This window comes from Meles meles, chromosome 8 (genome assembly GCF_922984935.1).
Source record: "Meles meles chromosome 8, mMelMel3.1 paternal haplotype, whole genome shotgun sequence".
Taxonomy (NCBI): Eukaryota; Metazoa; Chordata; class Mammalia; order Carnivora; family Mustelidae; genus Meles; species Meles meles.
The window spans coordinates 87,477,441-87,490,899 of record NC_060073.1 but is presented as its reverse complement, the minus strand read 5'-3'; the positions used below and the strand labels follow the sequence as shown (position 1 = coordinate 87,490,899).

The 13,459-nt window shown below is 51.7% G+C and overlaps 1 protein-coding gene across 4 annotated transcripts in view; it reads left to right on the top strand.

Moving 5' to 3' along the window:
* The window catches only part of AMOTL1 (angiomotin like 1), a 126,728-nt gene extending 119,161 nt beyond the window's left edge, over window positions 1-7,567 (top strand). For all 4 annotated transcript variants that reach the window (XM_046015716.1, XM_046015713.1, XM_046015717.1 and 1 more), the window contains one exon: window positions 2,067-7,567. In XM_046015716.1, coding sequence (XP_045871672.1) covers window positions 2,067-2,173 — 107 coding nt within the window. In that variant the 3' untranslated portion in view covers window positions 2,174-7,567. The remainder of the gene's footprint in view (window positions 1-2,066) is intronic.
* Window positions 7,568-13,459: the final 5,892 nt, after the last annotated feature.

The following is a 13,459-nucleotide window of genomic DNA, read 5'->3' as shown; positions in this document are numbered from 1 at the left end:
CGTTCAGGTGCACTGGCTGCTCAGGGATGGAGACCTGATTTCTCCGCCGCACTCTCTCTGGCTCCGCGCCAGGGGAGGCTGTCCTGGGTCCGGGGACTTAGGTCCCTGACCCTAACTGCCCAGGTTCCCACTATTACCCCCCCGCGATCCTTTGCTGTTTGTTTTTTGAGTGCTTTCAACCAGACTCCAAGTTAATGCTGGTCCCCAGACGCAGAGCACTCTCGTGTTGGGGTGTTACTTTCAGATCGGTCACCTCTGGTGGCTCCCTCCCCCTTTTGTTTATCTTCCGATATCAGTGGGAAGTTCCCAGTCTGCTTTACCTGCCACTGGCATCTTCTGCTCCTGTAGAGATCCAGACGTGTATAATTCTGATCTCAGGCTGATTTCATGGGTGGTCGGAGTTCTTTGGTAGGTAATCAGCTCACCCCAGGGTACAGGTTGAAATGGTGCCTCCTCCTACTTCCCCGCCATCTTGACTCCCAGAGTACCTATATATATATTTTTAATTTTTTTAAATGACTTTATTTATTTGTCAGAGAGAGAGAGGGCATAAACAGGGGGAGCAGCAGCCAAAGGGAGAGGGAGAAGCAGGCTCCCGGGAGCCTGGTGCAGGACTCGATCCCAGGACCCTAGGATCATGACCTGAGCTGAAGGCAGCTACTTAATGGACTGAGCTACCCAGGCATCCCCATGGGGGCTCTTCATAATTATGCTTACCCTGATTCACTTTATTCTTATTTCTGTTTGCCTTTTAAATGAGTATACAACTTGAAGGTACCCTTTTAATGGATGCTTTGTAGTAAACCCTTCCCCAGGGGGGTGAGAATTGACCCGCTGCGGGATGTTAGGGAATGAGAAGCCCCCCAGGCTGTGTGTGAACTAGTGGCAGGCACTTCAGAGGTACTGGGTATGCAGATACTGCCTTCGAGGGGTTCACCCTTCAGGGATCCAGGTTTAGGGGCACCCTCTGGACTGAGGGGGAAGGCAGACTTGACTGCAGGGCAGGTAGAATTCTGGCACAACCCTCAGGCCAGCATGAATGAGGTGCTTTAAAATATTTAGGAGAAGACAGCCTGGATGTGGTGGGCTTGCCATGAGTCCAGAAGCGTCCGGGGAAAGACCAGATGTGCCTTTGGGTTAATCTGAGTTGTGGGACAGCCCTCTTGAGTTCTTTGGAGGAGGTGGGGCTCTTGGGGGCATAAATTAACCATTTCCTCCTAGGGGCTACTTAAGTTTCAGCCGTGAAAGTAGACAGGGAAACATAGCATTGTCATTTTTTGAACATTTTATTCTTTTTTTTTAAGATTTTATTTATGGGGCACCTGGGTGGCTCAATAAGTTAAGCATCTCCCTTCGGCTCAGGTCGTGATCCCAGGGTCCAGGGATTGAGCCCCCCATTGGGCTCCCCACTCAGTGGGGAGCCTATTTCTCTGTCTTCCTCTGGCCTTCCCCCATATGTGCTCTCTCTCTCTCTCTCTCTTTCTCTGTCAAATAAAATCCTAAAAAATATTTTTATAGTACAGATTATATTTATTTTATCAGAGAGTGAGCTAGTGCATGCCCAAGCCGGGGGAGCAGTAGAGGGAGAGGGAGAAGCAGACTTTCCGTGGAGCAGAAAGCCAGATGTGGAGCTTGATCCCAGGACCCTGGGACTGTGACCTGAGCCGAAGGCAGATGCTAAACCAACTGAGCAACCGGAGTGTCCATTGAACGTTTAATTCTTGAGACATGCTTTTCCAAGGCAAGAAACATGTGAGAAGGATGTGGCTTGTAGGCACAGGACTAGATGGTTTTGCGGAGAAGGAGAGTGGCTACGAGGGGCTCCTCACACACATCCCTAGGGCCCTCTTCACGCACTTACCTTCCCCATCACCACCTGGTTCTGTTATTCCTGCCTGAATCCCAGGGCCCGTCACTTCACTCTTCTCCACGGCGGGGCCAGGTTCTGCGGCCTCCCCTGCCGAGGCTGGTGGTGAGCACTGGGGTTGGAAGTGGTTCCCTGGGAGAGAGAGCAGGTCGGCCCTATGCTCCTCTGATGGCTGCTGATGTCCCCTTCTGTTTGGCAGAGAACCCTCTGGGCCACGGGAAGTCCCCTGACCACAGAGGCCGAGTCAGCAGCTTGCTCCACAAGCCCGAGTTCCCTGACGGAGAGATGATGGAAGTTCTCATCTAACGGCAGCGTCCTGCTGCCTTCTCTTGACAAACGAGGAGCGCGGTGGAGAGCCAGAAGAAAGACTGAGAAAGTCGTGGATGGAAAATCTGGAAGGATGTGAACTGATAAAGATCTTAAATTAGTAAGAACGCTTTTTATAAACGTTTAAAAAGAAAATCAGGAGACCTACGTGACTGAAGACGAGAACGCTATGGATTCACGTCACTTACGGTGGAGGAGAAGACGCATGTAGGTTTGGAAACCGAGACGTCGCAGGAAGTGTGATTCTCTCTGTGTAGAAAATGTATCTTTCGGGGAGGGTCTGTGTACACCTGCCCTGGCTATAAACACATAAACCTGAACGTAGATCTTCCTTGAAATACCCCGCCTTCTCCTTGCCTCTTAGCATGTTTGTTTTTGGGATTATTTTCTTTTTTTAAAGAAGAGCCTCCTAGAAATCTCCGAGCGCCTGTCTCGGCATCCTGTCGTGTCCCCTGTGCCATCAGGGTTTCCTGTGAATGTGTGTGGGGTTGACAGCAAGAAGCCGTGTCCGCGCGATGGACCCTTAGAAGGAGGTTCTCACCCAACTCCCTGCTTGGTTTGGATTTTGAGGAGACAGTGGGGCTTCTTAGGCTTTCCGGATGCAGCAGGAAAAACCCGAAGCAGGAAGGGAGCGTTCTGATCTTGGTGCTCAAACTCCCCAACTGCGCTCAGTTTCATCTCTTCCTCTTTCATTCTTTCATTTTATTCTTCTTTGCTATCACTTCCTTTCCTTGTTACCACAACATGGCAGGATTCCTCAGGTCTGGGATTTGTTAGAGCAGAATCGGGTCTCTGCTTCGTAGTGACCCATGGGACAGAGCCGAGTGCTAGGGGCCTGGCTGCCTCCTCCCCCTTGGAGTCACGGGGTTCAGTGTTTCGGGGAACGAGGTAAGTGTCAGTGAGGCGGAAGGTGCCACGGTCACTGTGATGTCCTGTGTTCAGATCGTGGCCCTGGCTCTCTCCTGTCTCACATCTTGCACAGAGCTCGGTCCTTCTGCCCCGTTGCTCTGTGGGGCTAATGGGACTTTCAGGATGGCCCTCCAGGAAATGCATGACACTTGGGACAGCTTGCTTGACTTTCTAGAGTCCGAGCCTGTTCGCCTCGCTCCCCACTCCCTCGCACTCCTCTGGTTGCCGTGGACAACCATGTAGGTCTCCATGTTAGCATGTCAGTGTTTCTGTGCCGTGAACTGGCTTTGTGACCTAATGGGCCATTGTATATACCATCACGGGTTACGAGGATTTGGTGTAGGGCAAGTTGACCAAAGTAGGACAGGGCACCATGTCGAAGATCCAGGAGTGAAGGGGGTCAGGGGCTCCTGACTCCTCAGACGCTGGCTTTCCTTACGAATCTGAGAGGTGCTGGATCGGGGGAGGGGAGATGCTCATCAGGCCGGCAGACATTCTTGGGGATACTTTCCTCTCTCCAGGTCAGCTGGACCTTCTGATCCCAAGCCCTTTCCTAAAGGAAAAGAAAAAGGGCCTGGGTTGAGACTTTCTCAGGTCCCACCTATGTGCAGCCCTGGACACAACACTCCTCCGGGAATCTTGCTTGGGCAGCTTATCTTAGAGTTGGTCTTTGGGGTGTAAGGAGGGTGAAGCCGTGGCCTCCCCAGGTGGAAGTGGTGGAGGGAGGCCTGCGTTGCAAACTGGGGGGGCAGGAAGATGGCAGTGGCCTTGGCCAGAGCAGGCGCGGCGTGACCGTGAGCAGGAATGCCTCTTCCCAAGCCCTGCTCTGCGGGGTTGCTGAGCTCTGTGTGGTCTTGGCAGGAAGCTGCAGTGGTTCTGGGGGCCGGGCCACCTGCCTTGTGCTGGGGCTGCATGAGTGTGGACAGTTGTGGGGGTAGGGTGGGGAGACCCCAGTCTCTGCTCCCCATCACTTCTTACAGGTGGTGACATTTAGGCAATGGTGACTCTTAAGGATGTTTTGACTCCTTAATTAATGTCGTGAATGGACCAGGAATGAACGCAAGTGTCTAGAGGTAGGAGAGCAAGTCTCCTTGGCCAGGCCCCACGGCCCACACCCGGGCCACCTCAAACTCAGGCTGTCTCTCCTAGAAGTGGGTAAAAGTGGGAGCCACAGCCTGGTGTTCCCTAAGCCTTGTCTTTCTGCTCCAGCACACCCTTTGGCTCCAGGCCTGGGGGCCGGCCTTGGTCGCTTCTTTAGCGGTGCTGTGATCGTCAGGACTCTTTTTTTCTTCTGACTTGCTAAGACTCTCCCGTAAGAAAAGGGATCTCTAGCTTTCAGATGTGTTCTTTTCTGGGAGATTTCCTGCCACGCCAGCCCCCTTCCCCTGGGCCCCGATGCTTTTCATGTTTGCAGCTTTCTCAAAGCCTTGTTTGCCCATAGGAGCAAGGGATCACAAGCACTGAGCACCTGCTCTGCGTTCTGGGCCCTTTACAATCCTTTATCTCGTTTGATTTGCAGAGAAAGAACTACCAGTTGGTGCTGGCTGTAGGCAAGCAGGGTGGCGAGCACCTTTTCATGAGTCCTCGAGCCACCTGGAGAGTAAGGGCTGCTTTAGCCTTATTTCACAGAGGAGGAAACGGGGGCTCAGGGAGGTTCAGCCCCTCCCCCAAGGCTCACGGCAGTGGCATCTGAACCAAGGGCCTGAGAAGAGGGGAGTTGTGCCCCCATCACAGGCTGGACTGCCACCAACACGGGTCACAGCCATCTTTCATGCCACGTCTCAGCTGGCTTTGGCCCCGTCTGTGATGTGCTCAGAGCACATGCACACGTACACGCACACAGCTGCCACACCTCTTGGGAACTAAGGAGGAGAACTTGAGCCCAGAACTCCTAGAACTGCCCATAAACACAAGGTACAGATGGAAGTGTTCCATCATATGCAGGGCCACAAAATCCACCGAAAAAAAAACCCCTGTGTGTTGTCCAGAGGCCTGGATGGCAGGATTCTGTGGTGTCTATGGACCACCTGCATCCCGTCTTGGTGTGAAGGGTAAAGGCTTTGCTTCACGTGAAGACCTGCCAGGGGCACTCGGCTTCCTCCCGGAATGGGTCGCCTGGCAGTTTCCGCGTGTTGACCGGTGTATCACATGGAAGGGATCTGCTGGATTCTGGAAGTTCGTTGCAAAGCATGTGCAGAAACTTGTCTTAGCCGTTTCTTTTCCTGGCTTCTCTGCGGCCTGCCAGAGGCCGGTGGCCAGTGCCCGCGTGCAGTCGGGCCCCATCCAGACAGGCCTGCAGGACAGGGCTGCTGCATCCCTCCCAGGGCTTTGGCTGGAGCGCACAGAGCGGTGGGGCCCTTCTCTCTTCCATCCCGTGGGCCCAGCTCTTGGGAGCACATCCTGGGTTTGACCGCACAGGGCTAGGGTCTGATAGCCAGATAGCGGCTCCTTATGAATTCTGATCTTGGAACAGAGACTGCACGGGTCTGTCGCTCAGGGGAGAGGCTGTCACGATGGCCGCTGCAGACGAGCTGGCCATCACTCCCCTTCTCCTCCGGGGCCAGCCCTCAGCCCCCTGTGATCTCCCGATGCCACAGGCTGATGGGAAGACAAACCGGGTCCCCAGCAGCCTCGTGAGTCGCAGAGATGTCAGGGAAGGCCGCGTTCCCAGGAGGCAGTGAAGAATGGATCGGGGTTTTAAAAGGTTTCGAGGCAGGGAGCTCTACCCATTTCTCAAAACCAAAGTCCTGCTGCAGTCTGCCTTGGAGTTTGGGGAGTGCGCTGTGAGCTGCGGGTGAACTTGCCCTCCTGAGCAAAGGGTCCTGTGGCCATGGTGAGTGGGAGCCCGTGGGTATCCTTAACCCATAAGGCCGTCCCGTAGCCAGAGGGCATCCAGCCTGCCACTGGCTTCGCCCGAGGCAGCCCCAGCAGATGCTTTATAAATGTGGCTTTTCTTCTCTTCTTTCTGCTAATTGATCGATGTGTTTAAAATGTCTTCCTCCAATGTGAGGACTGTCTAATCAGCTTGCCGCTGAGGTCTGGCTCCACGGGGAGATGGGTGGAGTCATTAAGAAGCTTCCAGAAGCTGACAATTGGGACCATGTGAAAGGTCAACATTTCAGTAAAAGGATTTCTTCTGGAACGAAGAAGCAAGTTTTTCTCTCTTCCCTTTAAGTAGGATATCCTTTTCTTGTTTCATAATTTAATGATTTATAAAGACGTGTGTATGTCTGTGCATACGTATGAGGCATGACTGCAAGGTTGTATATCGGGTTTCCTTGCTTAATATCCGGAATATCCAAGTATTTCATCTCACCCCTTAGACGGTGACCCTTTGGGAGACCCTGTGCTGATGGCTGACCCCAGGAGAAACAGTTTGCCCGTGCCTCTGTGAGAATGGCCTCTGGGGCCTGGCACGTTCCTTTAATTATCCTTACCGATGAGAAATCATCATCCTTTGAGGATAGATCTAAGTTTGGAAGTCATCCCAGTTGAACAAATAGCAGCGGGTGACGAAGGCATACCATTTTACCTTTCAAAAAAGAAAAATCCCGAAAACATTCCTTGGAATCAGTCTTTGGACTCATAAAGCCTCTCAAAGTGACCCCTTCCAACGAGGACAATAGTCATCAGTACATGTAACTTCTAGTGGGTTCACTTTTGAAAATCTCTTCTCTTGCCATGCGTTGTATGTGTTCGCCTCTCTGCATACACGCGGGCCGGGGCTGTAGTCCTTAGTGGAGCCCTCCAGTAGGAGCTCTGTAAAGCCTTGTAATATTTAAGTGCATGTTCTTGTTGTGTACTGCGATGACCGAGGTGTAGCTTTGTCATAAAAGTGCTTCTTCACAGAATTAAAATACTCTTCTCAATGCCATGAGGTACATTCACCGCATTTTCTCGTATCAGCTCTCAAAGCGCCAATGCCCAGTGGTGTGTGTACGTGTGACTTTGCCTCGGAATTTGGTCGCATAGAGACACCTGCAAGGATTTATTACAAAACAGAATGTAAGCAAGTTTGTCTGCAGTGGTGTTCTTGGAATGAAGGTGTTTTCCCCCTGCTATGGGGGGACTGTGGCGGCACCTCCCCCACGGGGCCCTTACAGGATCAGTGTGAACGCCTGTGAACCCAAGGCAGGCGCAGGCAGTGACCTCAGCCAACTCTCGGACAGCCCTAGGCACCCGCGCTCCCGGCCTGCAGTGTGTCGTCGCCGTGATTGGGGGCAGCGTGCTGTGTTCCTTCTCGTGGACTCTGGCATGACCTTTCGGCATCTTCATCCCACGGAAGGGGTGTCTGCAGAGCTGCACGGCCACATGGGTCTCTGTACCGAGTTGGGGGGTGACGTCCAAGAACGCAGAGTGCCCCCCACGGCCAATGTGGTTCCTGTTGGTCAGCCAAAGATTTTCCTATTCTTTGCTGCTTAAACCTGTGCCTTAATATTGTATATAATAAAGGGATAAAATGGCTCTTCTCTCTCTCATGCTTGCTCCTTTCTTTCCCCCAAAACATACAGGCTTGTTGAGTTTAATGTCCTCTCGTGGCTTGGAAGCAGCCTCGCTCACCACTCTGCTTCTAGAGGCATCCAGTGCCCCCCACCTCTCCCCGGCGCGGCTGGGGCTTCCACCAACACCCGGTCTTGATTCTCAGAAGGAAATGAGTCATCCAGACCCCTGGAGCTTGCTGCCCGCCCACTCCTGCAGACAGATAAGGAAAGGGTAGATGCAGGGAGGCTGGACTGGAGACAGTGCTACTTTGATTGCATCAGAGCGCCCTCTGCTTCGGTTCTGGCTTCAGGAACCTGCCACGGGCCACTGTGCCTCAGCGGAATCAACCCAGAGCTGAGACTCTGGGCTGGAGTCAGATGTGTCTCTGAGCTCCACGGTGGACGTGGGAGTTGGGTCTGCCTTCTTGGGGTCTTGGGGTCGCAGGAAGAGTGGGGGCTGTGGGGGAAAGGAGATGTGTGATGGGCTGATGACACCGGGGGGCGGGGGGGGAACCGCTGTGGAAGCAGGAGCACGGAATAAATGCTGCGAGAGTTCCCACCAGAAGCCCCCTCCCAAGAAGAGCATGAGCTGGGGAGGGGGAGGTGTCCTGCTCATCCTCTGCTTGTGCCTCTCAAAGGGGTGCCTCGCTTCTCTCCCACCTGTGGTGAGCGTGGGAGGAGGGGTGAACATGGGAGCGATAGGGTAACAGTGACTTTTAGATTCTAGATTCAACATAATCAGGAGTTAGGTCAGTGGTGGTGGAAGAAAAGAGCTTTCTATCTCCACACGATGTTATTGTTTGATTGTTTCTGTCCCTCTTTTATGGAGCATGGCCGTGTGCTGCTGGGAGACAGACATCCGACCCCATGTCCAGGTGGCCTGAGCTCTCTTGACCAGCCTGTCGCCCCCTAATTCTTCTCTTATGGCACCTGGACAAGGCCCTCCCCACCCAGTGTAGATTTCCGTCCGGGGTGACTTCCCAAGGTCTCAATGTGCAAACAATGTAAGGCTCACAGACTGCATTGTCAGGTAATTTGGAGTAAAAGAATGGGAATCCTTGTACCCCTGTTGGGAAGTAAGAGCACATATCTTCCCTCCCTGCTTGCTCTCCCCGCTCCGACTGCGTGAGGGACAGTGGACTAAACATTCCCAAGCTGGCTTTTGATTGAACATTGTGGCCTCCACAACCCCCAGGGTTCTTGTGACCCGAAGTCTTCACCTGAGTTTCAGACGAGGAAACGGGCCTGCTTGTTCCTACTCCCCCAGTTCTCTCCACGTGCTGTCCTGTGGCCTCCAACTTCCTGGAGTTTTTATTTATTTTTTTTTAAATATTTTATTTATTTGACAGAGAGAGATATCACAAGTAGGCAGAGAGGCAGGCAGAGAGAGAGGGAAGAAGCAGGCTCCCCTCTGAGCAGAGAGCCCAATATGGGGCTCGATCCCAGGACCCTGAGATCATGACCTGAGCCGAAGGCAGAGGCTTTAACCCACTGAGCCACCCAGGCACCCCTGGAGTTTTTATTTTTAATGGTTTGCTTGCTTATATTTGTTTTTAATTGCTCTGGAGAGAATTGGTAGGGAAATGACTTATTGAGAAAAGACATTTTTGAGGCTCTTTTTAAAAATCTATTTCCAACAGAAGGCCTGTGCTGGACGTAGAGGCTGGACCAAAGCCTCTGGTCTGTTTGTGAGACACAGACTGCAGCTAGAGTGACGTGACCCTGTTCACATAGGGTGTGCTCATCGGCCACTCAGGGGCGGGGGAGGGGGACTGAGGTATATGCTGTCACAGGGCCTGCTCTGGGGCCAGAGCCCCGTCTTGTTTTTCCTCAGCCATGTCCCGAGACCTCGTGGTCCAGAAATGCTGAGTATAAACAGAAGGGCCTTGGTTTTCCAGTCAAACGGACTCTTTGATTGTACCGAATGACCTCCATGTGTGGCTTCCCAGTCACCTGAAACATGGCCACAGCCACACCCTGGGGCTTTCTCTGTCACAGTCACTGCCCTGCTGGCGGCCCCAACCATCTGTCCCCTCTGCTAGGAGCCCAAGTCACCCTGGGTTCCTCCCTACCCCTCCCCTCTGGCCAGTCATTCACCCGTCCTGTCCACTCACCTCCCATCTTGTTTCCACACTTTGTGTCTCCATCATCACAGGTTTTGCGTGAGACCTCGTCTCTCACTCAGCCAGTTGCAGTCACCTCCTGCCTCCCATCTCATCCACTCCATCTTTGACATGGGCGCCAGAGAAACAAGAGTAATAAATTAGGACATTGAATTCTTCCAGTCACTCTCAGGCTAGTACCTCATCCCCATGTTACTGTAAGAGAACCCAAGAGACAGGCAAGTCAAGTCTCTTGCCCCACATTCTAGAGCTTGTGAGCCGTAGGCCAGGGATCCAAAGCCCCGCAGACTGGCTCCGGAGACTCTGGGCCACACGGTTCCCTTCCAACCTCCTAAAGCTTGTCCGATCACATCGCCCTCTTGAGGGAAACAACAACAAAATTTCCAGCTCCCTGTGGCCCCCGGGATAAAGTTGAAGCTGCTAATAGGTCATTCACGCCCAACATCATGACTTTGACCCGCTCCCTGGGCTGGCGTCTCTCCACTTCCCCTTCCACCCTGGCCTCCAGTCACTCCAGAATCACCACTGGGGCCCAAATCTGCTCTCTGCATTTCTGTTCTGGCCCCAGCCCCCCAGGTCCTTTGCCCCCGGAGTACCTTCTTGTCTGCCCAAATCTCGTTCCCTCTTTCAGGTGAGGCTCAAATGCTGTGTTCCCTCAGGGAGGTGTTCCAGATTGCCAGGGTCTAAAATAATCATCCCTCCAGAAGACACAAACAGATACTTCTCCAAAGAAGACATACAGATGGGTAACAGACACATGAAAAATGTTCATCATCACTAGCCATCAGGGAAATTCAAATCAGAACCACACTGAGATACCACCTTACAACAGTTAGAACTGCAAAGTTTAACAGGACAGGAAACAACATGTGTTGGAGAGGATGTGGAGAAAGGGGAACCCTTTTACACTGTTGATGGGAATGCAAGCTGGTGCAGCCACTTTGGAAAACTGGAGATTCCTTAAGAAATTAAAAATAGAGCTTCCCTATGACCCTGCAGTTGCACTACTGAGTATTTACCCCATAGATACAGATGTAGTGAAAAGAAGGGCCATCTGGACCCCAATGTACATAGCAGCAATGGCCACAGTCGCCAAACTGTGGAAAGAACCAAGATGCCCTTCAACGGATGATGGATAAGGAAGATGTGGTCCATATACACTATGGAGTATTATCCCTCCATCAGAAAGGATGAATACCCAACTTTTGTGTCAACATGGACGGGGCTGGAAGAGATTATGCTGAGTGAAATAAGTCAAGCGGAGAGGGTCAATTATCATATGGTCTCATTTACTTGTGGAGCATAGGAGTAACACAGAGGAGATGGGAAGATGAAGAAGAGAAGTGAGTTGGGGAAATCAGAGGAGGAGGTGAACCATGAGACACTGTGGACTCTGAGAAACAAACTGAGGGTTTTGGAGGGGAGAAGGGTGGGCCTGGTGGTGGGAATTATGGAAGGCACGTATTGCATGGAGCCCTGGGTGTTATACATAAACAGTGAATCTTGGAACATGGCATCAAAAACTAATGATGTATGGTAACTAACATAACACAATAAATAAAATAAAAAATAAAAGATAAAATCTTCCAAAAAATAAAAAATAAAGTAATCACCCTTCTTCAATTATTAGCTGAGTCATCTTAGGAAAGTTGCTTACATTCTCCAAACTTCTTATTTGTAAGCTGACTTGGAGCAGGTACTATATCTGTTTCTTCACTAATGTGAATCAGGGTCCTAGCACGTGTCACGACGCATAGTAGGTACTCGAGTATTTGCTGACTGAATGAGTCAACCCTACGGATTTAAGGAGAGAGGAGTTGGAACGTGCCTGCACACAGGGGGCCCTCCACAGATGAGGGCACCGAGCATCATGGCCTCCAGTCTGGCCCTGGCCTCTGGCGGCGTGTCTGTCATCTCCTCCGTCTGAGATCCGGAAGATGCTCATTAAAATTTGAGCCAAATGTGAGTTATCCCAGGCTGCTTACTACGTGTGTTCAGTGACTGTTCTCAGGGAAACTGAAAGAAGAAACTTAAGTGAAAGCTTACTTAAAAATTACGCAAGTAACGCACCCTTGTTATGAAAACAGGTCATGTAGAAGAGTACAAAATAGAAGTCACTCCCCCTCCAAACCCCTGTGAGTCCCCATTACCTCATACAACCAGAGAGAGAGGTTTATATATAGGTATGAATATTAAGATTGTGCTATTTCATCCCACTTGCTTTTCTCACTCAACAAGAGATCATAGGCAGATTTCTCTACCAACATAGATAGATCTTTCTTATCTCTGGTGGCTGCATCTTTGTATGGAAGAGGGGGGATTTGTTGAAATCTGGGGTGGACTCCTTTGCTGCGACCCAGCTTCCCCACAGCACTCTCCCATCAGTCAAGGGACACTAGGGAGAGGTTTAGATTTTCTTCTAAGAAAGAGGCCAAAACTTGCACTGTATGTCAGGCGTGCCCAAGTGCTGTCTCTGATTGCCCCCGTGCATCAAAGCCTTTCCACTTGCCTGTCCAAGCACAAATTGGTGATTAATGTCATGGTGACATTGGGATAGCAAGGACTTGACCGTGCCATGGCCCCAGCTGATGGCTCAGGCCCCAGCCTGGCTTGGCCAGCCCTGTTTTCTATCCAGAAACCCTCAGACTCTGACGGAAGGACTGATTTTCCATCCAGTGTTCTACCTTCTGACCTGGAGAAGAACACATTTTCCTGGCACAATCAACTCAGAGCAAGCCCCAGGATGACTTTTTTCAGTGACGTTGATGGCATCGATCCCTCCCTCGTCCTTGGCACTTTCATTTTGCAGAGTGTTGAGCAGATTTTTACAAATATTTAGCTTTAGGACAGCCTGTAAACAGAACCCCCATTCATGACTCACTTGTCAGTTGACTACGGAAAATTCGTGATGTACCCGACACATTTCAGATCCTGGGGAGGGACACCAGAGGGTACAGATTGCTCTGGAGATGAAGGCCCTGAGGGAATGGGCCACCTACTGTGTGCCAAGCACTTTACAGGCTTCTCTGTGCTCCTGTTAAGGAAAGCAGGGTCAGGCAGATTAGGGCAAGCGACCAAATGACCCACGGCCCACACTTAACCCAAGTTAAGTGCCTGCATGGGTCTGAGCTGAGGTTCGGGCGATGAAAAGTCACCGTTTTCCCACAACGTCATGCAGCCCTCCTGTTTAGGCCGAAGAGCAAAAGAAAAGTACAGGAAACAATGGGATCCTGGCCCCTCCGTGTCAGGGTGTGGACACCAGGGTCCCTGGACACACATATCAAGACCCCAACACCCTCAGCATTTGGAAAGATTTTGGTTGGAGTCCCCAGGCCCAAGGTAGGAGCAGACAAGTCACTACCAAAGTTGGCATGAGGCAGTCTCACGGTTGGGACACATTGAGAGCCCAGATCAAGTTGTGTCCCCCTCGTGCAAGCTCTGAGAGACACGCACCACCAGCAGGGGCCACCTGCCATCCTGTCCCACTGAGAGCCCCCTAGAGGGGTCCCACGAGAGCCGGTGCTGGGCTCTGCCCCCCTTTCTCTCCCATCTGCTTATCTTTTCCATCTAATGTTACTTGGAAGGGAGGTCGTCGGAGGCGGTAACCATAAGTAGATTTACTTTTTTTTTTAAAGTTGTTTTATTTAGATGTCAACAGTTTATATCCCGACCAATCAAACCCCCCTTGCCCATTTCTTCCCTCTGTCATGCACTGCCCCTCAGCGTCCGTGGACTCAGGCTCGGGAGCGTGT